General features: G+C 54.1%; 7 protein-coding genes across 7 annotated transcripts; 2 read left to right on the top strand and 5 right to left on the bottom strand.

The window, feature by feature from the left end:
* Positions 1-433: 433 nt before the first annotated feature.
* On the bottom strand, positions 434-970 carry PG986_003975 (uncharacterized protein; the record flags this gene model as incomplete). The annotated part of the gene is made up of 2 exons (XM_066840197.1): positions 434-567; positions 712-970. 2 exons carry the CDS (start codon positions 968-970, stop codon positions 434-436), a joined length of 393 nt encoding a protein of 130 aa, XP_066702824.1.
* Positions 971-4984: 4014 nt separating this feature from the next.
* Positions 4985-5447, bottom strand: PG986_003974 (uncharacterized protein; the record flags this gene model as incomplete). The annotated part of the gene is made up of 2 exons (XM_066840196.1): positions 4985-5084; positions 5137-5447. 2 exons carry the CDS (start codon positions 5445-5447, stop codon positions 4985-4987), a joined length of 411 nt encoding a protein of 136 aa, XP_066702823.1.
* An 803-nt stretch (positions 5448-6250) lies between these two features.
* On the top strand, positions 6251-9672 carry PG986_003973 (uncharacterized protein; the record flags this gene model as incomplete). The annotated part of the gene is made up of 9 exons (XM_066840195.1): positions 6251-6877; positions 6932-7094; positions 7147-7503; positions 7563-7686; positions 7967-8031; positions 8093-8234; positions 8287-8763; positions 8828-8911; positions 8994-9672. The coding sequence occupies 9 exons, from the start codon at positions 6251-6253 to the stop codon at positions 9670-9672; spliced, it is 2718 nt and encodes a 905-aa protein (XP_066702822.1).
* Positions 9673-9929: 257 nt separating this feature from the next.
* On the bottom strand, positions 9930-12122 carry PG986_003972 (uncharacterized protein; the record flags this gene model as incomplete). The annotated part of the gene is made up of 3 exons (XM_066840194.1): positions 9930-11055; positions 11116-11906; positions 12003-12122. 3 exons carry the CDS (start codon positions 12120-12122, stop codon positions 9930-9932), a joined length of 2037 nt encoding a protein of 678 aa, XP_066702821.1.
* A 1497-nt stretch (positions 12123-13619) lies between these two features.
* PG986_003971 (uncharacterized protein) lies at positions 13620-13922 on the bottom strand (the record flags this gene model as incomplete). The annotated part of the gene is made up of 1 exon (XM_066840193.1): positions 13620-13922. The coding sequence occupies one exon, from the start codon at positions 13920-13922 to the stop codon at positions 13620-13622; it is 303 nt and encodes a 100-aa protein (XP_066702820.1).
* A 2486-nt stretch (positions 13923-16408) lies between these two features.
* PG986_003970 (1-alkyl-2-acetylglycerophosphocholine esterase) lies at positions 16409-18117 on the top strand (the record flags this gene model as incomplete). The annotated part of the gene is made up of 2 exons (XM_066840192.1): positions 16409-17836; positions 17887-18117. 2 exons carry the CDS (start codon positions 16409-16411, stop codon positions 18115-18117), a joined length of 1659 nt encoding a protein of 552 aa, XP_066702819.1.
* Positions 18118-19125: 1008 nt separating this feature from the next.
* On the bottom strand, positions 19126-22602 carry PG986_003969 (uncharacterized protein; the record flags this gene model as incomplete). Its single annotated transcript, XM_066840191.1, has 6 exons — positions 19126-19499; positions 19555-20225; positions 20282-21189; positions 21422-21729; positions 21776-22138; positions 22200-22602. The coding sequence occupies 6 exons, from the start codon at positions 22600-22602 to the stop codon at positions 19126-19128; spliced, it is 3027 nt and encodes a 1008-aa protein (XP_066702818.1).
* Between the last annotated feature and the right edge of the window lie 109 nt (positions 22603-22711).

Here is a 22711-nt window from a genome sequence, read left to right as displayed (position 1 = left end):
GCTGCCACCCGCCCACCACTGCTAAGGCTCATATTCCATGGACCGGTGGGGTTGGTGATGCACCAAATGCGCTGGATTCTGGAGGGGTCTTGCCTGTCAAGCTGGCACTTCCAGGCGCTTAGCTCAACGTTCCAAGCCAAGCACGTTTTTAGCCCGCTCGCGCTCTCCCCACAAGACAAAATGCGCACTACCTACATCAATGCAACTATCTTCAACCCTGATTCTCGAGTAAATGCGCACCGCGAATACTAGAAATAATTGGAAATCACCCGACATTCATGTATGTTCTGATGATTTTGTTTTCGATCGACGGAAATCAGAATGGATTAATGTGTGTGTATTCTACCTGATTTCTGGTTCAAGAAGCGCGGGCCGGACCACATAAAGTATGGGTAAGCAGCGGGGAAACCAGGATCGCTGGCCTTTCTGCTGTCTATACAGCCTTCATCCGGATTGAGATATCCAGACTGTCGCCCTTACGTAGGGCAGCCACTCGCTTGGGAAGCAGGGTAACCCTCTTGGCCAGCCGCAATTCCTGGACGATAGCTTCGGAGGGTTCATCCGCAACTGAAGGCGAATTAGATGTGTCAGCTTTATGGTAGGGTCTTCCCTTCTCTTTGACGAGAACGCCGAAAAGGTAATAGAGACGGCGATAGAGACGGAGCCAACAAGAAGCGATTAGGTACACAGGAAACATTGAAGGAAGCTTACGCGTAGCATCATCTGAAGAAGATGTAGAGCCGCTCTTCTCCTCGTCGTCGTCCGTCTCGGTTCGGCAGCCACCGAACCGAACGGGACATTTGGGACATAGCTCTAGCGCCAAGCACTCCTGGCGGTGCAGTCGCTTGAGCCGATCGGGATCATGACGCCGCCAGCAGTGGCACCGGTAGGGTGCTGCACAGAGATGGGCCTCGGAGCTTCGTAGATGATGCTCGATGCAGTTGTAGTAAGTTAGTTTGTTGTAGCACATGATGCCTGCTGCCCGACGAGTTCTCGCCAAAGGGACCAGAGGACAAGATGGCCAGAGTGATGAAGTCAAGTATATGTATATGGAGTGTAAACACCGCAGAAGACGCTCATGTGTAAGAAGTCTTCAAATCCTCAATAAGGTCAAATCTACGAGCATACGGTAGACTGATGACTGTGTCAAGGAGAAGGTGGAGATGGGTGCGGATTGCGGGGGAAAGTGGAGAGAGAATCAGAGAGAGCGGACAGCCGGCGCCGATGAGGTGGAGCAACGGGGTTCAGCGGTCCATCCCGCGCACTAAGCCTGTTTTATGTGGCGCACATCGTGGGGGTATCTGTTCTAGATTTTCAGCCGTTGACGTTGCTGATGGCCTATCGTGAGCACCTCAATTGGCAGTGTCACGGTGATCGCGCTCCTCGGGATGAGATGTGCAAGCCATGGATACTTCATATCGTGCTCGATCTCGAGACCCAAAGCGACATTCTCGGGTGGAACGAGTCTTGGAGTTTGAGGCGACAATATCTCCGAAGAGATGGATTACGATTGGCCGAAGGCTCAGAGTACTGATAGAGAGCAAAGTATTGGTCTCAGCGAGTACGGTATTCGAGGACTTTCTGGTTACCAAGAGTTGGTTACTGACCCGACAAGTCGGTCGCTATCCTTATCGCCAAGGGCTCATCCACAAGGCAGAGGTTATCGGGCAATGGATTACCATTATCAGAAACTCACCAGACGTATCAACACCAAGTTCTCAAGATGCCTCGGCTAGGCCTCGGAATTAGGAGGCCACGACTTCGATCAGTGACAGGAATAGTACGCAAGGAGCTATTCCTCCGATGCATATTAGCTGCATGCAAGATATATAGGGCAGGGCGGCATGGTCGGCCGTAGCATTTTATCTCCCTTGCGCCATTGAATCACCGCGGCAGGCCGGCACGACGCGAGGGGGACTGTCTGTCAATGTTATTATTGTATCAAATCATGATTGCTACCTTCTAGAATGACAAAGGCAAGATAGAGCCTGTCGATCACTTAAGCGCAGCATCTGCGGCTTGCGGTTGTTGGGTGGTTTCAATAAGCCCCTGTCGCGGCGGAGGCAGGGGGTTCGAGTCGTAGACCACATGAAGCGACTAGGCGAATGGTAGGCAGGCAAGTAGGTAGGTAGGATGCGACAGCTGTCGTTGATCATCCCGCCTACCGTCTTGGTCGTTGCCCTGATTCACTGATATTGCGACTTAGGGGAATCTTTGCAGTTGAATGCGCAATCTCAGTAACCATATTAGTCGGTATGTAAATGACCACTTCAGATGAAGACAGAGGTTTTGAAAGACCAGTCGCATAATATATAAATTAAGAAAAGCGCGCCAGGCGCCGCACATATTCCCAGTGCGACATCGCTTCTTCCATGGTGCGATGGTGGGCAAACTGGCTCAGGATGATTTGCCGATGCCAGGATCCAATGTGGTTGGGTAACCCTCCCGTACCATTCACAGCCCTACCCTGGACCCTGTTGCTGCTCGCAGCAGCCATCGATGGTAGGGATTGAAGATTGAGCACGTGCTACATACCTTAGGCAACATCCAGTGAACTCGGCAGCGTCCTTCCCGCTACTTTGAGGTTCTTTTCCGAGTTGAATTCTCGAGGAAGGTCAACAGCACGAGACAAGTAAGTACGAGTGCGGAAGCAAAAGATGGCCTGGATTCTATCCATGCGTTGCTTAAATCCGATGCGGTGGTGGTGAAGGGCAGTATTGTAGGGGGCCGGGGGACGCTTATGGTGCGTGGGGGCCAGGCCAATTGGCTAGGAAGCCTCCACTGAAACAGTTGCTTTCTCCCACTATTTGTGCCAGCGAGTGCTGGTGGCATTTGGTGAATATCAATTGATTTGTTTGCTGTTTCCTGTTTCCTCGAACAGAGCCTGTTCCTCGCTTCCGGCATGACTCTCAACCATGTGATTCTTCCCAACCTTTCCCATGGCAAACTGCTTCCAACTCGGCCCGCTCTCGAGATATTGCATGCATGCATACTTCCGTACCCAGATGCTGGTCAAGACGGCCAGTCGCGCATTGGATCATGCCAACTGGACAGGCTCGCCAGCTCACGTTATCGGTGCAACTGGCCCAACAGCTTGGGTCGACCTATAGACAGGTGCATCATGCAGTTGGTTCGGCCTGCTGCCCAGCGACATATTCAAGAGTCCTGGCGCGACATCCTCAACATGGCGGATAAGGCAGAATGCAGGCCGTCGCAATCGAGAAGGAGGAAACATCCGACTTATGCGGCCGAACGGCCGTCAAGCCCTTGCAACTTGCTGCTTGCGGTGTCACAAACACTGCACTCCACTGAGGGCCCACTGCGTACTTTATGGCAAGATGTCTTGGCTATAGTACCAAGTCGGACAACATACGCGGTGGACGACCCCTTCATACAGGAAACACTCAAAGTGGGCAAATCGCGGGCCGATGCTCTCGGTTGGAGCTGCTGCCACATTCGCCATTCCCTGGCCTTTGTCTTGGTCACTCTGCCCAATGGAGGCGCATCCTCCGCCCCCAGAGATTGCTGAAACTAATGGGAATTATTTTGGGTAGGGCATGGCTTGCATCCATACGCCACCTGGCTGCACATCATCTTAATACCAACACCGCACAGGGACAGAGGACAGAGGGAGAAATCTAGGGTCCTGGTTCCGGCCCCCATGTCCTATGTGTGTAGGGATGGCATTGCAGGTGAGACGATGGCATTTGGCCTATCTGGATCCATCTGTTCGGTAACGTACGATCCCTCTGAACAGCACTTCCATTGGGCCTTACTGCCCGCTTTATCAAGTCGCAAAGGCCTTGAAGCTGCGGAGTTCATGTCTTAATGGTGTGCTAATTGAGATCAACAGCCATACTGAGGTTACCATGCGCCATCCACTGCGGCGTAGCTGGCATGCGTCCAATCAATCACACTACAACCCTTGCCGGTTTGCTGCAAAGGACGCGGGCAGCATCCTAAATTGGACTCTCAGTCCAGCGGGCCCGGGGGTTTGTCTTATCACGACAAATACCGTTGCACTTACTACCAAGAATACCAAGACCTTGGGCTAGTCAAAGAAGGGCTGATCCCCAAGCTCAGACGCCTACCCGCCTAGCCGCTGGGTTTCCCATATCCTCTAAGCTTTCCTTGGGTGTCTGGGCGATGGGCCAAATCTGCTTTATCTTGATGTAGCCCAGCTGTCAGCACTATCGCCAACTCTTGTGTTGGTGTCGCGACTGAATTTGCCCAGCAAATATGGAAACCACTCGGGAAATCTTTGAGACCATATGCGGCGATGATTCCTTCGGCCCGAGTGTGAGGTCGCCGGACTGTCGAGGCGGCGGCTTCGATTTTACGCGTGAGTGGTGGCCGTGTTGCGAAACCATTACCATTGGATAAACCGGTCGGCGTACTAATGCAGCAATGCCATTGCAGTCCTGTTCGAAGAGAGCATCTTGGCCACACTGCCTGCAGCCTTGTTCATCGCATTAGCAGCAATTCGTTCTTTCAGTCTTATCGGTAAAAGGCCAGCTGTGAGACGGAATTTCGTATCCTATTGCAAATTGGTGAGAAATCAAATCCCCCTCTCCTGGTGTCGCTTGAAAGACAAGAGAGTCGTGACTTACTCTAATAACAGGTCGCAATATGCATTTACACTGGTATACAGGTGGCTCTCCTGGTTTTGGCGACCAAGACTGGCCTCCGAACAAAAACCACACTTGCTTCGGCCGTCTTATCATTGGTCACTGGACTCAGCTTGGCCGTTCTCTCTCACCTCGAGCATGCAAAATCAATCCGGCCTTCTTTCATAATCAATACCTACCTCATTGCCACGATCGTCTTCGACATCGCTCGTGTTCGCACGCAATGGCTATCCGAGCGCAGCGGTAACGCCATAGCCGGGGTCTTAACCGCGTCTCTTACCATCAAGTGTGCCATGGCGGTTTTGGAGTCCATTGAAAAGCAGTCGCTGCTGCTCGAGCCTGATCAGCACTATTCGCTAGAAAGCACGAGTGGGGTAGTCAGCAGGAGCTGGTTCTGGTGGCTCAACACCCTGCTTTTCGCCGGCTTCAGGAAGGTGTTGAGCCTCGAGGATTTGCCTTCCATCAGTGAGAAGGTCAACTCGGAGCGCCTATCCCACCGCATTCAGACGGCATGGAATAATTGTAGTGATCACTTAACTCGCCCCTCAAACCAGCGATGTTCATGGCTAAGACGATGCAGGTAACCGCAAGAGAAAGCATGCACTGGTGTTGGCATGTGTCTGGAGCCTCCGCTGGGAGATTCTCCTGACCTTGGTACCCAAGTTTCTGGTCGTCGGCCTTATGGTCAGCCAGACGTTCTTGATTCAGGATGCCGTTCATTACATTCAAGGCGACCCAAGCGATGGCGACAACAATGGATACGGCCTTATTGGGGCTTTTGCCTTCGTGTACATAGGGTTTGCGGTAAGAAGATGCCATAGCATGATTTGTGTTTCATATACTGATTCATAGCCAATTAGTTCACGACAGGATGGTTTACACATCTCACGATCCGGACCATGTCAATGATGCGCGGCCAACTCATCTCCCTCATTTACCTAAAAACGACGACGCTTCCGGTCACCAGTGTCAACGAATCTGCCGCCACGACCTTGATGAGCACGGATGCGCAGAGGATTTCGGAGACATTCCAACTCCTTCTCATAGACACTTTGCCACTTCTCGCTCAATTGGGTCTTGCGGTATACGTTCTCTATTTGCAGTTGGGCGCAGTGTGCGTGGCGCCCATCATCGTCGCAATCAGTATGTACTCATCCAAGTTAATACTTTCTCCTATCATGTACTTTATGGGCTGTCGATGCTGATAACCCACAGTCTCTGTGAGCCTTTCGACCGTGCTAGCTTCACGTATTGGTCCCCGACAGAAGAACTGGCTGGAAGCGACGCAGAAACGAATCAACTACACGACGGAGATCCTTGGTGCGATGAGGAACGTGAAGATGCTCGGACTGGCCAAGCAGATGGAGCATAACATCCAGAATATGCGCGAGAAAGAGATCACGGTCTCCCGAAGGTATCGAAGGCTTCACGCGTTGAACATTACTCTAGGTAAAGCCCAGCTATATCACGGCTTTGGCATACTGTGCTAACCCTAGCTTCAAGTCAACATGCCGTCCATTTTCGCCGGGCTGTCTCTTTTCGCGACGTATGCAATCGTTTCTCGCATAAATGGAACGGAAGGAATGTCTGTTTCACAGGCTATTACATCTCTGGCAGCCATGATGGTTCTTGCACAACCGCTGATCATGATCTTGTACGCCATACCGGTCGGATGGAGCGTGCTGAGCTGTTTCACAAGAATCCAGGAGTTCCTCAATAAAGAGTCTCGTGTCGATTCAAGGTCGCTTCTTTCGTTGGACAGTCCACCCGATTCACCGAGGGAGAAGGAGCCAATACAGCGAGTCTCACGGATGTCATCGGGGTCCCACGCATGTGGTTCCTACATCAGGGTTGAAAAGGCCGATTTCGCATGGTCCAGCTCAGACGATGCTGTTGTGAAAGGCTTTCAAACTCATATCGGACCCGATTGCCACTTGACGATCATCGTGGGGCCCGTAGGCTGTGGCAAGTCGACATTACTAAAGGGCCTTTTGAGCGAAACCTCGAAGACGGACGGCGTGGTATCGGTCTGTTCGCCAGAAATCGCGTATTGCGACCAGACGGCATGGATCATCAACGGATCGATCCGGGAGAATATCATTGGTAGATCCGAATTTGACGAAAGCTGGTACCAATCAATCATCCAAGCAACAGCCCTCCAGCTGGACCTGCAACAATTGCCTAACGGGGACTCAACGATTGTGGGAAGCAAGGGTCTCAAGCTGAGTGGAGGCCAGAAAGCGCGTGTGGTAAGTGGGCACTTTGGAACCCGGCATCATCTGAAGACTGACCAAATCTTGTAGTCGATCGCTCGGGCTGTTTATGCCCGCAAGCCACTGGCAATCCTTGATGATGTGCTGAGCGGGTTGGACGCTGTGACGGAGGAGCATGTCTTCCGAAAGGTGTTCGGGCGGGAGGGTCTGTTCCGCAAATCAGGGACAACGGTGGTGTTAGCAACACATTCAGGTATGATCCTGTGTATGGCTCCATCATTTTATTTCACTAATTCTTTTCACAGTCAAACGACTTCCAGACGCCAATCAAATCTTAGCTCTGAACGAGAATGGGGAGATTGTTGAGCAAGGAGCTTTCTCCCAGCTTAACGTTCCTGGCAGCTATATCTATACCCTCCAGGTCAAACTCCGGAAGGAAGAACATGAACATGAAGAGGTGGACGAGGCCGGATACGATCCTATTGACGAGAAGGCCAAAGAAATCGTCAAAATCGAGAAGGAGGCTGAGGCTGAAGTCGACGAAAGCCGCCAGGTTGGAGACTGGAAGATATACAGATACTATGGCCACGCTCTCGGTCCCATGGCATTATTCATTTGGATGTTCCTCTTGAGTGGTGGCCAGACGTTCGTGGGCCTAGGACGTAAGTGGCCCTCCCATGTCTGAACTACGAAACTTGTTCACCCGCTGACACACCTTCAGAGATCTGGATCAACTGGTGGGCCGAGGATAACGACAACGGCGGCCCGGACCGAACAGGCTATTGGCTAGGGATCTACGCCCTGTTCAACAGTCTCGAAGCCATCCTTACCATGATGGCTGTCGGGTATGCGATTGGTCTATATTACCTGAAGAACTACCTAGCTGACCTGCCATTCAGATTCCTATGGATCGTTATCGTGCCCCGATCCGGCAACCACCTCCATCAAGCAATGATCACCGCTGCTATGAAGTGTGTACTTGATTCTCAACTCTTATATGCATTCGCTCACATTCCGTTAGGGCACCATTATCCATCTTTTCCGAAACGGAGACTGGAGTTCTGGTCAATCGGTACGTCGTTGGTTATGGTTCCGGTACATGGATTTGCACTCACACCATTACAGGTTCACTCAAGACATTCGACTCGCTGATATGGTTCTCCCTCAATCGATGGTCAATGTTGTCTTTCGTGAGTTGCCAAAACACAACACCCAGTAAAGCGCCGCCAAGCACTAATCTCATGAATGTAGATTCGGCAGGCATGTTGATCGTCGTCGCCGTGGCCATCAACGCAGTCCCCTGGATCACCATCATCTTTCCTCCTATCATTGTGATACTCTACTTCGTCCAACGCTTCTACCTGCGCACATCTCGCCAGCTGCGATTACTTGAGTATGTATATATTCACAATCCCGATTTGAATGAACTCTAATCCAGACTCTAGGATTGAAGCGAATGCCCCTCTCTTATCGCACTTCATCGAGTCGCTCAGCGGCCTGGTCACCATTCGCTCCTACGGTTGGGTCGGCGACTACGTGGCCAGGAACATGGAGCTGCTGGACCAGTCCCAGATTCCTTCCTACCATCTCCAGTGTATACAGCGGTGGCTGGTCTTCGTTCTCGATATGATCGTCGCTGGTCTCGTCATCATCATCATGGGCTTGACGGTGGCGCTCCGCACCAAGGTGAACCCTGGCTATCTCGGCGTCGCCCTGGTCCAGCTGATGACTCTGTCTCACGAACTCACGGGCATGATCCAGTATTGGACCATGCTCGAGACGTCGATCGGGGCCATCTCGCGCATCAAGGATTTCGCGGAGAAGACGCCGGACGAGAGCGCGCCGGAGGAGACGGACGCTCCTACTGCTGACTGGCCGAGTCGGGGTACATTCAGGTTCGAGAATGTGTTTGCAACATACGGGTATGAAGTTCTTGCTGAATATCTCTCGTGTTGCTTGCGATGCTGACCTTTTATGATTCAATAGTAACGGGAAGCCCACGGTATTGAAGGACGTTAGCTTCACTATCAAAGCGGGTGAGAAAGTTGGCATTGTCGGCAGAACTGGCAGGTCCGTAGCTTCTTCTCTCCTATATCCCTCCCACTCAGGCCTTCTTCCTCCGAGCCCATTACTGATCAACTCCGAAACATAGTGGAAAGAGTTCCACGACCCTGGCGATCTTGCGCATGATCGACATCGAAGCCGGCAAGTTGACACTGGACGGTGTGGACCTGACCACCATCAAGGGTTCCATCGTCCGGGAACGCATCATCTGCCTAACTCAGGAACCCTTTATTTACCCCGGCACCATCCGCGCCAACATCGACCCGCTCAGTCAGTCCAACGACGAAGAGATCGCCAGAGCCCTGCAAAAGGTCGGCCTTTGGACCGTGCTCCAAAGCAAGAAGGCCGCCGCCGCCGCCGCGAAGAAGACCACCAACACCACTGCTACTACCACGACCGAAACCGACACCTCCACGCCCTCCGAAGTCCTTGACACGCCCATGGACACGGACTTCCTCTCGCACGGCCAGCGGCAGCTCTTCTGCCTCGCGCGCGCGCTGCTCAAGCGGGGCCGGGTGCTCATCCTGGACGAGCCGACGAGCAGCGTCGACAACCAGACCGACGCGCAGATGCAGCAGGTCATCCGCGACGAGTTCCGCGACCACACCGTCCTCATGATCGCGCACCGGCTGTCGTCCCTCGTCGACTTTGACAAGATCGCCGTGCTCGACAGCGGGCACCTCGTCGAGTTCGGCGCCCCGGCGGAGCTGTTGCGGAATGCGTCGGGGCACTTTTCTAGGTTATATACCAAGTCGTCGTCCAAGTGAGAATGAAAGGTTACGATTTACCTGTCTCGTATATCTATATACGCATATGATGGACCCCGAAGGTCGCACTTCAGAGAATGACTTATACGAAGATATTGGAACTGGCACAGCATTGGCCAACTGATAGTTGCTTGGATACCCTCTTTAGTTAAGAAATTGAATTGATTTACGCGTTTTAGGTCGTTATTCAGCTTGCTCATTGTGTCTCATTGACTTCTCCATCATGGCAGCCTTGAGATGGGTTTTCTTGACTTGCTTTACTCGACCCGAGCAATCGTCTTCTTCCACCAAGCCTCTTCCTCCTCCAGCGCCCTGAGCAAATTCTCCCCCTTGCGAAACCCGTGGCCCTCGCCGGGGAACTTGACGAGCCTGACCTCGCCGCCGCCGGCGTGGATGTCGTCGTACATAGTATACGCCTGCGAGATGGGCACGACCTTGTCCTCCTCGCCGTGGCAGATGAGCAGGGGCGCCGTGATGTTGCCTGCGTGGTGCACGGGCGAGCGGTCCCGCATCACCTGCTCCTTGTCGGCCTCCGTCATCGTTGGCGTGAAGAGCAGGAAGTCGACGTAGTGCGACTCCATCTTGTGCGTCTCCTGCAGCAGCAGCTTCACGTCGCTGATGCCGTAGTAGCAGGCCCCGCCCGCGAAGAGGGCCGGGTGGTGGCACAGCGCCTGCAGGACGCTGTACCCGCCCGCGCTGCCGCCGCGGATGCCGACGCGGCGCCCGTCGATGAGGGAGGTGGAGGCCGAGGACGATAGGTGCCGCACGCTCTCGGCGATGTCGTCGACGTCGATGGCGCCCCAGCGGCCGTTCAGGAGCTCGCGGTACGTCTTGCCGTGACCGTCGGAGCCGCTGTAGTTGATGGCGAAGGTCGCGTAGCCGCGCGCGTTCCAGTACTGCATCGAGAGGTTCAGACCAGGTCCAGTGTGGCCCGTGGGACCGCCGTGGGACTGCACGATCAGCGGCGGCTTGGTGCCCGCGGGACCTTGGTACTTAAGGTTATGCGGGGGCCAATAGCAACCGTGGATGTCGCGCTTCGGTCCGCTCGTTGCAGGGAAGCGGATGTACTGAGGAGTGGAGAAGATCTCGGGTTTGAAGACCTCGTCATTCGACCACCAGATCTTGGTCACCTTGGCGTTGTTGCTGGCGTCGTCGGTGGTGATGTCGACACGATATAGTGCTTGCGGCGCGGTAGCACTGCTGCCAATGACGATGAAGGACGTGTCTGATAGACGGTACAAGCCGTCGTAGGTGATCTCCGATAGAGGAAGCGAGAGATCTTGTGATTGCAAGGTCTCGGGATTGAAGGCGATCACCCTATCGGTTCCGTTCTCTGTGGCGACTGCTACGACGCATTCCTCGGATAGGATCGAATAGGTGTGGCTGATTTCATGTAAGCTCTTGAGTCAGTATCCAACGGATTGGGAGTAGGGAGCAACCAACCTGCCAATGAACATGGATGCACTGCCGAACTCGGCCTCCTCGTATCCCTTGAAATCCAGCAGTGCCGAGTCGCCCCCTGGTCTGCGTCGGTAGAACTGGCGGTAGTTCGTCTTCTCGTAACAGAAGTAGAGGAACCCGTCAGAGCCCCAGCGCGGCTCAGTGACGGTCATGTCGTCCTCGCCGGCGACCCACTCCACGTTGCTCACGTCGCCGGCCTCGTCGTCCCAGTCGGCCCAGTACACCTTGACGCCCGACCAGGGCATGTCGGGGAAGTTCCACTGGACCCAAGCGACCTTCTTGCCGTCCGGGCTGAAGCTCGGGTACATGTAGAAGTCGGCGCCCTCGACGGCGCGGCGGACCTCGCCCGTGCCCGTGTGGATCGCCACGACGTAGTTGCGGACCTGGTCCGGCTTCGGGGCGGAGGCGTGGTCCTCCTGCACGGCGAGGACCCAGGGCGAGCCGGGGCGCGGGTGCGCGGCGAAGTCGGCGTAGCGCATCGTGTCGCTCTTTTCCAGTAGACAGGTTACCTTTTGCGTGTCCACGTCCAGGACCTGTACGGAGCAGTCGCTAAAGTTGGAGAAGATGATGCGTGGCCCATCCTCGCCCTTGTTGTCACTGGAGGACAGAATGGCATACGCGCCGCCGCCGTACTCGTACACCCGGCTGCGGGCGCTGTACCCGGCGGGCAGCACAGTGCGGCACTCATAGCCTTTGTCGCCCTGGTAGGCCTCGACGAGGTAATAGCTGCCATCGGGGCGGGATTCGGTGAACAAGGTCCGCCCTGTCTGAGCCTGCGGCATATATCATCATGAGTATGCCTGTTTCTGGCAAAAGAAGGGTGCCCGAAAATGCGGGTACGGACAAAGAAAGGCAGAAGAGTCACTCACACAGACTCTCGGTGCGACCAAGTTTCGGCTGCCGCGGAACAAAGCCTCCTTGGTGATCTCGCTCTCCCATTGTCCGTAAGGCGCTTCGGTCTTGGTGGTCTCTGCATTATCGGGTGCCATGGATGTCAGGGTCGCTGCTCAGAAAGGTAGGAAGGAGCTTGGGGTCCTTGGAAGGGAATCACCCCGCCATTCCCTCGTACCTGAAGCCATTACGTTTGCCCACGTTTTCCCAGGGAGCTGTTGGAATTAGACGAATCGAAGTTGTAGTGCTCAGTTCTACATCCAAGTCGGTGTACCCTTCACTACTTCTTCGGCGAGAGTATTGTAGCTCAAGTACTTACACGCAGCTGCAATTCACTGGGGATGGGGAAGTTCGAGAAGCCACCACCCGTTCCAAGCGGGGTTGGAGGTGGAATTGAATTGCTTCCCACTAATTTTGGTGACACAAGCTCCTGCCACTTCAGAAAACAAGTCGTCCATTTGCTATTCATTTCCACCTCAAGGGAGTTCGAATGCCCAATTGAAACCGCCTGCACGTACTCATCCCATGTACCCGTTGTACTTCTTCGCTTGCATCCTCAGGCTGCTTGTCGTGGAAGTACAGAGGCACTAGCGGGAAGGACTTAAAACCCATGGACTCTACTATTATACGTCTTGAAATGGCTTACAGTGAAGGATTTGAGGCGTGGCCAGTTAGTAAGAGGAACGCGAGACGCCTATTCTTCGCCTGGTGGTCATGCCATTTGGTTGCAATTTTGGCGAGCTACTGCGTCAAACCTCATTGGAAGATGGAAGATGGTGGACAACCAAAGCCTCTTGGTTGTCTATTGATCACATGGCAATGACATTGTTCCTTCCCTTGACTGGATAGGATCGAGCAAAAGCCCCTGAACATAATGATCATTAGTGGCGGCGCTTTGTTGCACTATTGGGACAATGTGGCTTGTCATGGTATAGGTCAAAGGCAACCATCGCCGTGTATGGGTATATATCATGCTAGGGTGCTCGATAATGTGATTGTTTCTCAAGAATCAACAAACCAAATTACTACCACAAACTCGGAAGGCTTTCCGACCGCAAGAGCTCATTCCGCATAACTTTGACGAATCACTAGGAGGTAACGATGGCTCGCATTACCCATTTGCCCCCGGAGATGCTCCTCGAGATTGAGAAATATCTCTCCCATCCATTCTCAAAAGATGCAGTCGCTCTTAGCAGTGCTTGTAAGCCGTTCTGGAAAGGGGTCGGTGGAAACACGCTCTATGTCAGAGCTGTCATGGAGGACCGAGACCGCGTCAGGGAGGCGGAAGCTGACGAATTGGCCAGGAAAGAGGCAGAACCGATAGACCTTGAGGAAGGTGAGCTTATCGAGACTGACGATGCATCATCCATCGAAGAAGAAACGGCGACGGCGACGGATACTGCAAGAACAGACCCCGTCGTCCTCCCAGAACACAGTCCGAACCCAGACCCCCCGAAGGCTGGCCGACGTTTGATCAAGCTACCAGGTCGTGTCTCAACCTGGCCATCCGGCGGTGCCGGGACCCCGAGAAGGTCGAGCTGATCATCAGCTTGTACCTGAGATTCGTCCCCACGGCTTTCCGCGGCTCCTGGCATCTACTCGAAGAGCTGACGCCCATCCACACCGCTATCCGAGCGAAGCGCCTCGACATGGTCCAGCTGCTCTTCGAGAAGGGCCTCGCGCCCGAGTGCAACGACACGGTCGTCGGGAAACCGCTGCTGTTCTGGGGCCCTGAGGGCGAGGAAGCTTACTGGGGCAATCCGGACGAGGGAATGAAGCAAGCAGTGAGAGTCAGGCCTAACCTTTTCAATGTGGCCCTGAGCGCGTGCGCAGAGGATATCTGCCTGTTCCTGCTCGAGAACTCCTATGAGATCCAGTTTGATCGGCTTCCCCTTCATCCTCTCCGAGATGAATCGATGAAGCTCTTCCTGCTCTTTGCGGAGGAGTACGGAATGTACCGGCTCCTCGACGCTCTGCTCGATCGCGCGAGGAAGGAGTTAGAGCACCGGGCGTATCAGATTCTCCTGCGACGTCTCTTGTTGGCTATTGTTTCGCGTGATGGTGTCTGCGACCGGCTGCCCGTCTATTCTTTGCCCCGTGGTACTTTTCGGCAGAATCCGAACTTTACAGGTTCTGAAAAAGACGGTTCTCTCTCGAGCAGGACGCACGTCTTCGATAGGCTCCTAGAAAGAGGCGCGGGCAACGGGCGGTTGCACTTCACCGACGAGGATGATCCAGGTACTCCTCTGGACTTCTTGTTAACGTTTGCCGTCCTCAGAAAACATATGTGGGCTGCCAACCGCATCCTTCGCCACCAGATCGAAACCGGGACGGTGGGCGCAGACGATTTGATGGAAGCCCTCGAGGTTCGCAATTGCTACAGATATGACTCCCTCGACTTCTTCCAGGCTGTCTGGCCCGACAACAAACACTTGTTGTACCAAGACGACCTATCCGAGGAAGAGAACGCGCGGCAAATGGAGAGATGCTTGTCCGTCTGTCTGGGCAACTCCATGGGCGCCGAGGCCAAGCCGGAGGCGCCCGACAGCGTCTACTCCCAGCTGAAGACCGCCGTCAAGCCTGGGCTGTTCCATCTCTGCTGCGCCATCCGATCCCGCCAGCCTGCCATCGTCGATGAGCTCGTCCAGGTCCACGGCTTGGACCCGCATCAGGAGATAGCGACCTGTAGTGAACGCGTGGATTGGATGTTCTACATGGGGGATGATGATGCGCAGACCGATTTCGACTATGCCGACACCGCCTTCGAGGTCGCCGTCGTGGACTGGTCCGAACCCATGGGGCGCAGCCCCAGCCTGTCGGACATGGCGATTGCCTACCGCCTCGTGTGCCACGGCGGGGCGCCCAAGTCCTGGTCAGGGAGGATGCAGGACAATCTGCACAAGGTATGGTGAGACAATAGGGTAAGTAACCACTTCACGTACAGCGACGGCCGGTGGCGGGCCCACGACGAGGTGAGGCAACTGGGTCGGGAGGTGCTCCTCCTCGCTGGGCAGGAGACTGACTCGGACAAGATGCGATTGGCTCTGCTGGTTTTCTTCCGGGAGCTATTGGACGCGGTCGGCGAAGACGGGGACGAGCACGAGTATCTCTGGGACATGGACGAAAAGATGGATTTGAGAAAGAGGTCCGATCATTTCTAAGTAGGAAAGGTAAGTGCTTCTGGGGGGCTGGCACCTTGACAACTAACACATCATCTTCCTCCTCTTCTCTGCATGGAGCATATGAGGTAAACCAATGCCAATTGTTTGATTCTGTTTCATTCGAGGAATGTGGTCGCGGTAGGAAATGTGTAGCAAAAAGTATGGCGCAGGACAATCGCAACCGAGTCTGTGTCACACACATAACCTTAACCAATTAGTGTAGGGGATGCCGTGTCAAACGAACTGCGTCATGGAGAGAGCAAGTTTTGTTTGCGCATGGGGGGGGCGACACAGCATCGGGGGCGTTGGGGCTGTGGTAGTATCACCCAACGGGACCTATGGCGCCCCGACAGTCCGTTCGTCGCGAGATACGAAACGATCTGTATCGTGCCACGTGTCCACCTTGGACAGGCCCTCCCTCAACTGGAGATTACGTGTAGCTGACCGCATCAAAGAAAATTGAGAATACGCCGGCCGACTGGATCAAGTCCGATGGAATTAGAAAATTTGCGTTTTTACACACCTGAAGATTTGGGGGCCTGGATTCTGTTAGACCCGGCAGCGTGGCGTGGCGTAGGGCATGCGCTTGCAGCAGGAACAGGTTGACAGGGAGTTGGGAGGCTAACAGGGGTGTCTTCGATGGCCAGGGACCATTTTTAGAACACCCCAGTTGCCCAGTCTTGAATGGGTGACCGAGGGAGAAAAGCCATGACGTTAGTTAGTGCCCAGAGGTTAGTCCAACAGAAGCAATCGGACACAAGACCCTGCCGATCTCCTTTCTACTTGCCATTGAAACAACATTACCTCTCTAACTATCGATTTTGTTTTCTGACATTCTTGTTCACATATTAAGTAACTTATTCTCTTTTCGCATTTACCTGAGATACCCGATAGACTCCTCTTCTTCCCGCTTATTGTGTTACCCCCATCACCACCAAGTACTGACTGTTCCATCTTGCTTCCTGTGTTCCGTGCGATCCGCAGTGGCTGCGCCCTCAAGTCGTACGTGGACGATCGATCTTGGCAACAATTCACCGAGAAACGAACGACCGCTCCCCAGACCAGCGCAAAGGTCGTGCTCGGTTGCCCTACGTTTACACCTTCTTATCCTGTCAAACTTACATCCTCCCGAGGGCTCAAAATTACACAATTCCCAGAGCCTGGTTGCGAATACCATCTCAACGCCGACCATCCACAACTTCGCGCGCGACAGCTGGCCAAAGATGGCAGCATCCTACCTATCCAAGCTGAATCCCGTTCCGGGGTTCGAGGAATACAGCGGGCCGTACAAGGTCGGCACCATTGACGTCGAGATTCCCATCACCGAACTCGAATCGCCCGCGCCCGCGCCTGCCAACACCGAAGACATCGAGACCGTCCAATTCCGCGTCTTCTACCCGGCGCAGCCCGAGTCCACCGGGAAGCGCATAACGTGGCTCCCGGCGCCTCAGCGCGACCACCTGACCGCGTACATCAAGTTCCTCGGCATCGGCTCGCTGGTGGCCCAGGCCGTCTCGTTCCTGCCGAGGCATCTCCACTACACGACGATCCCCGTCATCAAGAACGCGCCCGTCCTCGCGCCCGAGACGCCCAACAAGCGCTGGCCGACCGCCATCTTCTCGCACGGCCTGGGCGGCAGCCGAAACGCCTACTCGCAGATCGTCGGGTCGCTCGCGTCCCACGGCGTGGTGGTGATCTGCCCCGAGCATCGCGACGGGAGCGCCGTGGCCTCGTTCGTTCGGATACCCTCGGAGCAGAACCGCTACTTCGTTCGCAATACCCGCCGCATCATTCCCTACATTAAAATCTCGCACGAGGCCACGGACGAGGTATATGCGCAAAGATGTTCGCAATTGCGAACGCGTATGTGGGAGTTGGGCATGATTCATGACGCCCTGCTGAAGATCGACAAAGGGACCAAGCTGAGCAACCTCAATACCAGCACGCCCAGCGAGTCCATGTCACAATTCACCAACCAGCTGCACGTCCATGAGCCCGGCAGCATTATCTTTGCGGGACACAGCTTCGGCGCCGCGACGACGGTGCAGTTCCTGAAGTCGGTATACTACGCGGGATCTCCCGCCTTGGATTCCATCGAGGACCCTCTGTACACGCCTGAGGTGAAGTCCTCACTATGCCAGCAGATCACGCCCAAGAACCCCACGATACTACTGGACCTGTGGTGCTTCCCCCTTCTTGCGAAAAACTTCAAGCCGCTGTTTGACCTCCCACTACCGGTGTATGATGATGTGCCAGGTGCGCCGGGTGGCAACGGACTTTTGGCAGTTGAGTCGCAGGACTTTTACAAGTGGAAAGAGCATCTCCACGTCACGGCGCATGTGCTCTCCCCGGATCCGTCCGCCAAGGTCGTCGAGCCGACCGCGTACGAGCGGCCTAGCGGGGTCAGGATGGCGGAGCCCAACTTCTTCTACGTCCACAACTCGGCGCACCTGAACCAGTCCGACTTTGGCGTTCTGTTCCCCTGGCTGACCAAGAAGGTCTTCGGCTCGGAATCGCCCGAGCGCGCGCTGCGGCTGAACCTGCGCGCCATCCTCCAGGTCTTGCGCGTCAACCAGGTCCCCATCGCGCGCACCTGGGTCGGCGACCTGGTGGAGGGGCCGATGTGGGCAAGGCCGCGGCTACGGCAGCGGGTGCGGAGGCTGGGAACAAGGCGGCCGACGACGGGATCCACGATGACAAGGCCATTTTCGCCCGCGCTACGGAGGCGGGCCCCGTCGAGGCTTGGAGCTGGATCGATATTGTGGGCATGGGCGATTCGGCGGCTGATTCCGACGACGCGGATAGCAGCAACCAACAGAATGCCGATGCGGTGGAGGCGCAGGAGCCTGGTATGGCTGACCGCATCGAGCCTCAGGTATCTGACAACGATGCTGTGCAGGCGGTTATGAACCCTGTGGCGGCAGCGTCGTAGGTATCCTTTGGGGTCGGTTTTGTGAGATTAGATGGATGGGAGAAGGCGTTTGCAATTTTGGGAGGCATGGGAAGTTAGAAGAGGGCACCAGCTGTGGGCAAGTGATATACCAAAAGGATGGTTGGAGTTTGATACCTAGAAGCGAACGGCGTACCGGGGATTATATTTTGACACTGCATCACTACATTTCGTTCAATTTGTGTGTTATCTATCTATTACGTAGTCTCAAGACATGATTTGCACATTTGTGTTGGCTCTACTTCAAATGTGTGTGCCAATCTACACATCGCAACTGCAAACTGAGTTGATGATATCGTTAAAACTTGCCAGTGCTCGCATGCCAATTTGTAGTAGCTGATTTCCAACCTACTTCGCTTTCGATTACGCTTGGGAGTTGTGTATTATCATAGCCTCCACCTGCAAGCCATTTGACGCACCAGACACATTGATACCGAAAAGTGAGATGGCAAATTGTACCAACTCTATCAATCGTATAAGCTTTTGGGCCATCCTAGTAGACAAATCGGTCTTGGGACGAGAAAAGGGGCTATGCAAAGTGGTTAGCTACTGAGAGGACGCCGAAAACAACGACCGGGCATGTTCCACTCAGGAAACGCACAATGCTCTAATCTTTCAGGATACACCTGCGCAGTTCGGCCGTAGTCACATCTTATCACGTCGGTGTCTTCTCTGAGCCGGCTGGCCGAGAAACAGGCACGGCTTCGGATGATCTCCTCCGCAGAAAGAACGACAGTGAAGGCAGATTCTTCTCACCCTCGTCTTTTTGACTCTCGATTCTGCTCCATCTCCGAATCGTCCATTATTCGTTTCCCAGCTGCCCGCCTCGACATGATGGGTGGAGAACTGCCCAGGGCAGCTCGCGAAGCACTGGCCTGCGCCCCGAGGGCATGTCCGGAATGATGCATAGACACGAATCGGGGGTCTCTCTGGATGTACATGGGGGTCGTCATCCGCGACGAAAGCGGGTAGGCGTCGCGACGAGCAGCATCAATGTTGATGCCGATCGCCTCGCCAGCCGCGCGGGGCAGGCTCACTTGGAGGCTGGTCTGCTCCATGCAGAGCTTCGGCGGCAGCCGGACCATTTCGGCACGGAAGCCGGCGTCGTCTTCGGTCGCCGCGTTCTCGAGCACGATGCTGGGCCCGCGCAGGCGAACCAGCGGGCTGTCGCTGCTTGATGCCCTGGAGCTGTCGGGTTCGGGGATGTGTGGGGGGAGCGAGGCCGGGGTCGAAGACCTGGATCACCTCGCATCTGCCGCTCTCCATTGTCGCCGTGAAGTAGGATCCGCAGGCGGAGAAGTTCATGATACGTACCATTTCCCGCTCTGAGCTGATTTGGTAGCTGGTGACGGATGCAGGGTACTCTAATCTCCATCGTAAGCAATGTAAATAATTATTGTGCACTCATATGGAGCTTACCCAGTCTGAAACTCCACATGTGAATGTAGGTGTACCATTTCTTTACGTCCACTACGTCCCGTGAGCATGCCTTTATAGCTATAGCCGTCCGCGTGGGATGGAATGCGATGTTTCTCAGAATCTCTGCGCCACGGCTGAACTTCAGACATTTTTCAAGCTCGAATACTGGGTTTAGCAGATTCACCGTAGACATCCCGTATACCGAAACGGTCTGTGGCCCAGATGTAAATTGCGCCGGGCTGGCACTAGTCGCCTCCGAGATGGCAACATGACATCCATTGGGGCTGAAATGCATGTTGTATGAGTATTGACAAGGACCAGTCATGTCCAACAGGGTTGTGGCAGGTGGCTGTAAGTGCCCAAGCAGATGTTGTGACGACCACTGGTACTCCCCGTCTCTCTTTGCAGTGTGCAGCGTGAATACTGTTTTCAGAATGGAAAACGATTGGACATTATCACTTATGGCGGTGGGAAACCAAAACTGGTCGGGGAACGGATAGCTGAGCCAACATTTGAGAGTCAACAGGGTATCCTGTTCGTCAATGGGCAACTCTGCGCTGAGGCGGACTTTTGGCTCGGTCTCGATTGACCAAAGCTCGTATTTGGCAACCCAGCCTTCGCACAGTACCGACAGATTGACATGCTGAGAGGTCCGAAGACTTTGCAAAGGCCTGGAGACAATGAGCTCTATCTACATGGAGGTACGAAATGGGGAGCTGTTACGTACAGTGTAGTCCATATACTCAAAACACCTTTCATGTCGCCCGATGTGTTAGTTTTGGAGACTGTGGTCAGGGGCTTTGACCAAACACCCAGTGCATCCGGCGCACTGACATCTTGGTAGCTTATCAGAGTGCTCCCAGGGTTGTAAAAGAGTTGACTGTTGCTGAAGGATGCCATTTCGTCCCAAATAATATCGGGACGCTGTTGGAGTGAATCACCCCAGTCGGCGACGATCCTAGCAAGCTCTCTGTCAAATGTGACAAGGACTTGCAGAAATGTTTTGTCAACAACCATATCCCTGGACCAATGCCGACGGATCCAATGTGCGAAAGCGCTCATTGCCGTACACCGAGGATGGCCCCGTGGCCTGGACTCGTAGAGGTCAAACAGCCATCTGGAAAGGAGAAGGGGCTTGTTCACAAAGTCTGACAAGATGGGAAGGAGATGTGTCAAAGCCTCGCGAATTGCCGATCTCACATGAACATGCAGATTCTCCACCGACTTCATACCGAGGGCAGCGTCCTCGAGATAGATCAGCATATTGGATGCTGCATGAACAACGAATCTGTTAGCCATATCTTGGCTAGCGGGGTCCGATATTGAGTTGACATCTTCGTATGCCGTCTGCTGTTCCTTTTTCCGTGTCAGCTCGAGGAGACAACAACGAGCTGCATCGAGGAATGCGCCCGCGATATCCGATATGATGCAATGAAGCCCACGATTCAAATACTGGTCAATCCAGACTCGGTTCGCGACAAGACTGTCTAATGTTTCTTTGATGGAGATGTGTACCAAGCGGAGTGAGTTGGGGGCGATAGACCCTGGGCAGCGCTCAACCAGGCCGGCGCATGTTATGAGGATTGACTCCTCGAACTCGGCGATGGGGTCCAAGGATGCCGACTCTCCCAAGCACTGTGTGAATTACCAGAGCTGCGCGCAAACGATGCGAGTTCATGGGCATCAGCTTTCTGGTCAGCCAATTCAGGCATTTGCTGGCAAGACCGAGAGCCCGGGGACCTGTAGAGGCTATAAAGATAAAGATGGGACCGGAAGAAGAAGTATAGCACTTGGTAATCCAGACCGTCTTGCTCTAGGTGATCTAGGATCAATGCGGCCAAAACGGTCTTTCCCGCCCCAGGCTTACCTGATCCACGTCAGTCTGTTGTGCATAAATGAAGATAAATGAGGGTAATGATGAAGCACCTGTTATCCACATGACATTGTCGCCAAATGGCTCCTCGCCTTCAAATGGTTCTTCATCTCCGGGTGACTTTTCGTCTCCAGACGATTCTTCAGCTATTGGCTTGGTTGGCCCGTTGGACCAACATTGAAACTCTGGTGTACTGAAAACCCACTGGGATGTGCCATCAAGGCGCATACTGGAGGCAATATCTCTCGAGTCTTCGTCATTGGGAGAGGAGATGGCTTGGCGTGCCGCAGTAAACAACTCGTCTAGGTTTGTCAGCAAGCCACAGCAGTGGATTGTTGATTTACTTACCCATATGCTGCTGGGTTTCGTTCAAATTCTGCTTTTCGAGCAAAACATTTTGAGTAATTTGATCGAGCTTGGAACTGATTTCTTGCCGCCACTCCGAATGGTCTTGTCGCTCTTTCGCAGCAGCAGCCCTTTCGTAGGCAGCAGCTTCCCGCTCATCTCGACTTCGGTCCCACTCGGCTGCTGTCTGTTGGCGGTTGTTGCTCGCGGCCGCGGCTTCATCAGAGAGCGCTGCTGCGCTCGAAACATTGAGTAACTCAATCAATGTGTGTTGGTGGTAAGAAAGAACTTTGGTCAACTCGGCAAAGCGAACATCAAAAGGAGTCCACATCAATTTACAACTGACCACCGGAGTTATCTTCAGCTCTTTCGGGATTCTAATGTTAGAAATCCGTGCTCTGTCATAACAACTGTAAACTCAACTTACTTCCATCGGCCTTGGTAAAAACTCGAACTGCTGCATGAAAGATCTGGAGCACACCGTAGATGGCGCCAACATGCTTTCGCACAAGTTCGGTGGTCTTCAGTGCGGCATACTGAGGATTGGAGGATACGAACACCTCGACGACTTTGAAGTAAGGTTTCAAGGCATCGCTGAGTCTTCTGATCGCACTCATCCATCGTGTGGCGTTGTGTTCGTGTCGTTGCCCGTCTCTTTGTTTGGCGGTTATTGCTGTGAGCTTCTCTACTGCTTGCAGTAGGTCGTTGGACGAGGCACACGGCGAGTACATCTGCTGGTCGTTGGCGGACAAACTAGCCAGAAACTTGGCCCGCGCTTCACTGAAAACGGTCTCTTCGGCGCTCTTTGGGGGCTGTGGCGGAGCTGCCATTCTGGAAAGCTCCGAGGTCGGCGAATTGCTGCCACAGTCATATCGAATGTCTGAAGTATCGACTTGAATTGTACACGAGACTGTTCTCGGACAATGGAATTGGAGCGGG

The sequence above is a fragment of the Apiospora aurea genome, assembly GCF_038362705.1.
Source record: "Apiospora aurea strain CBS 24483 chromosome Unknown utg000003l_segment0_segment0, whole genome shotgun sequence".
NCBI lineage: Eukaryota > Fungi > Ascomycota > Sordariomycetes > Amphisphaeriales > Apiosporaceae > Apiospora > Apiospora aurea.
The sequence above is the reverse complement of the archived record's forward strand: the minus strand, read 5'-3'. Positions and strand labels throughout refer to the sequence as shown.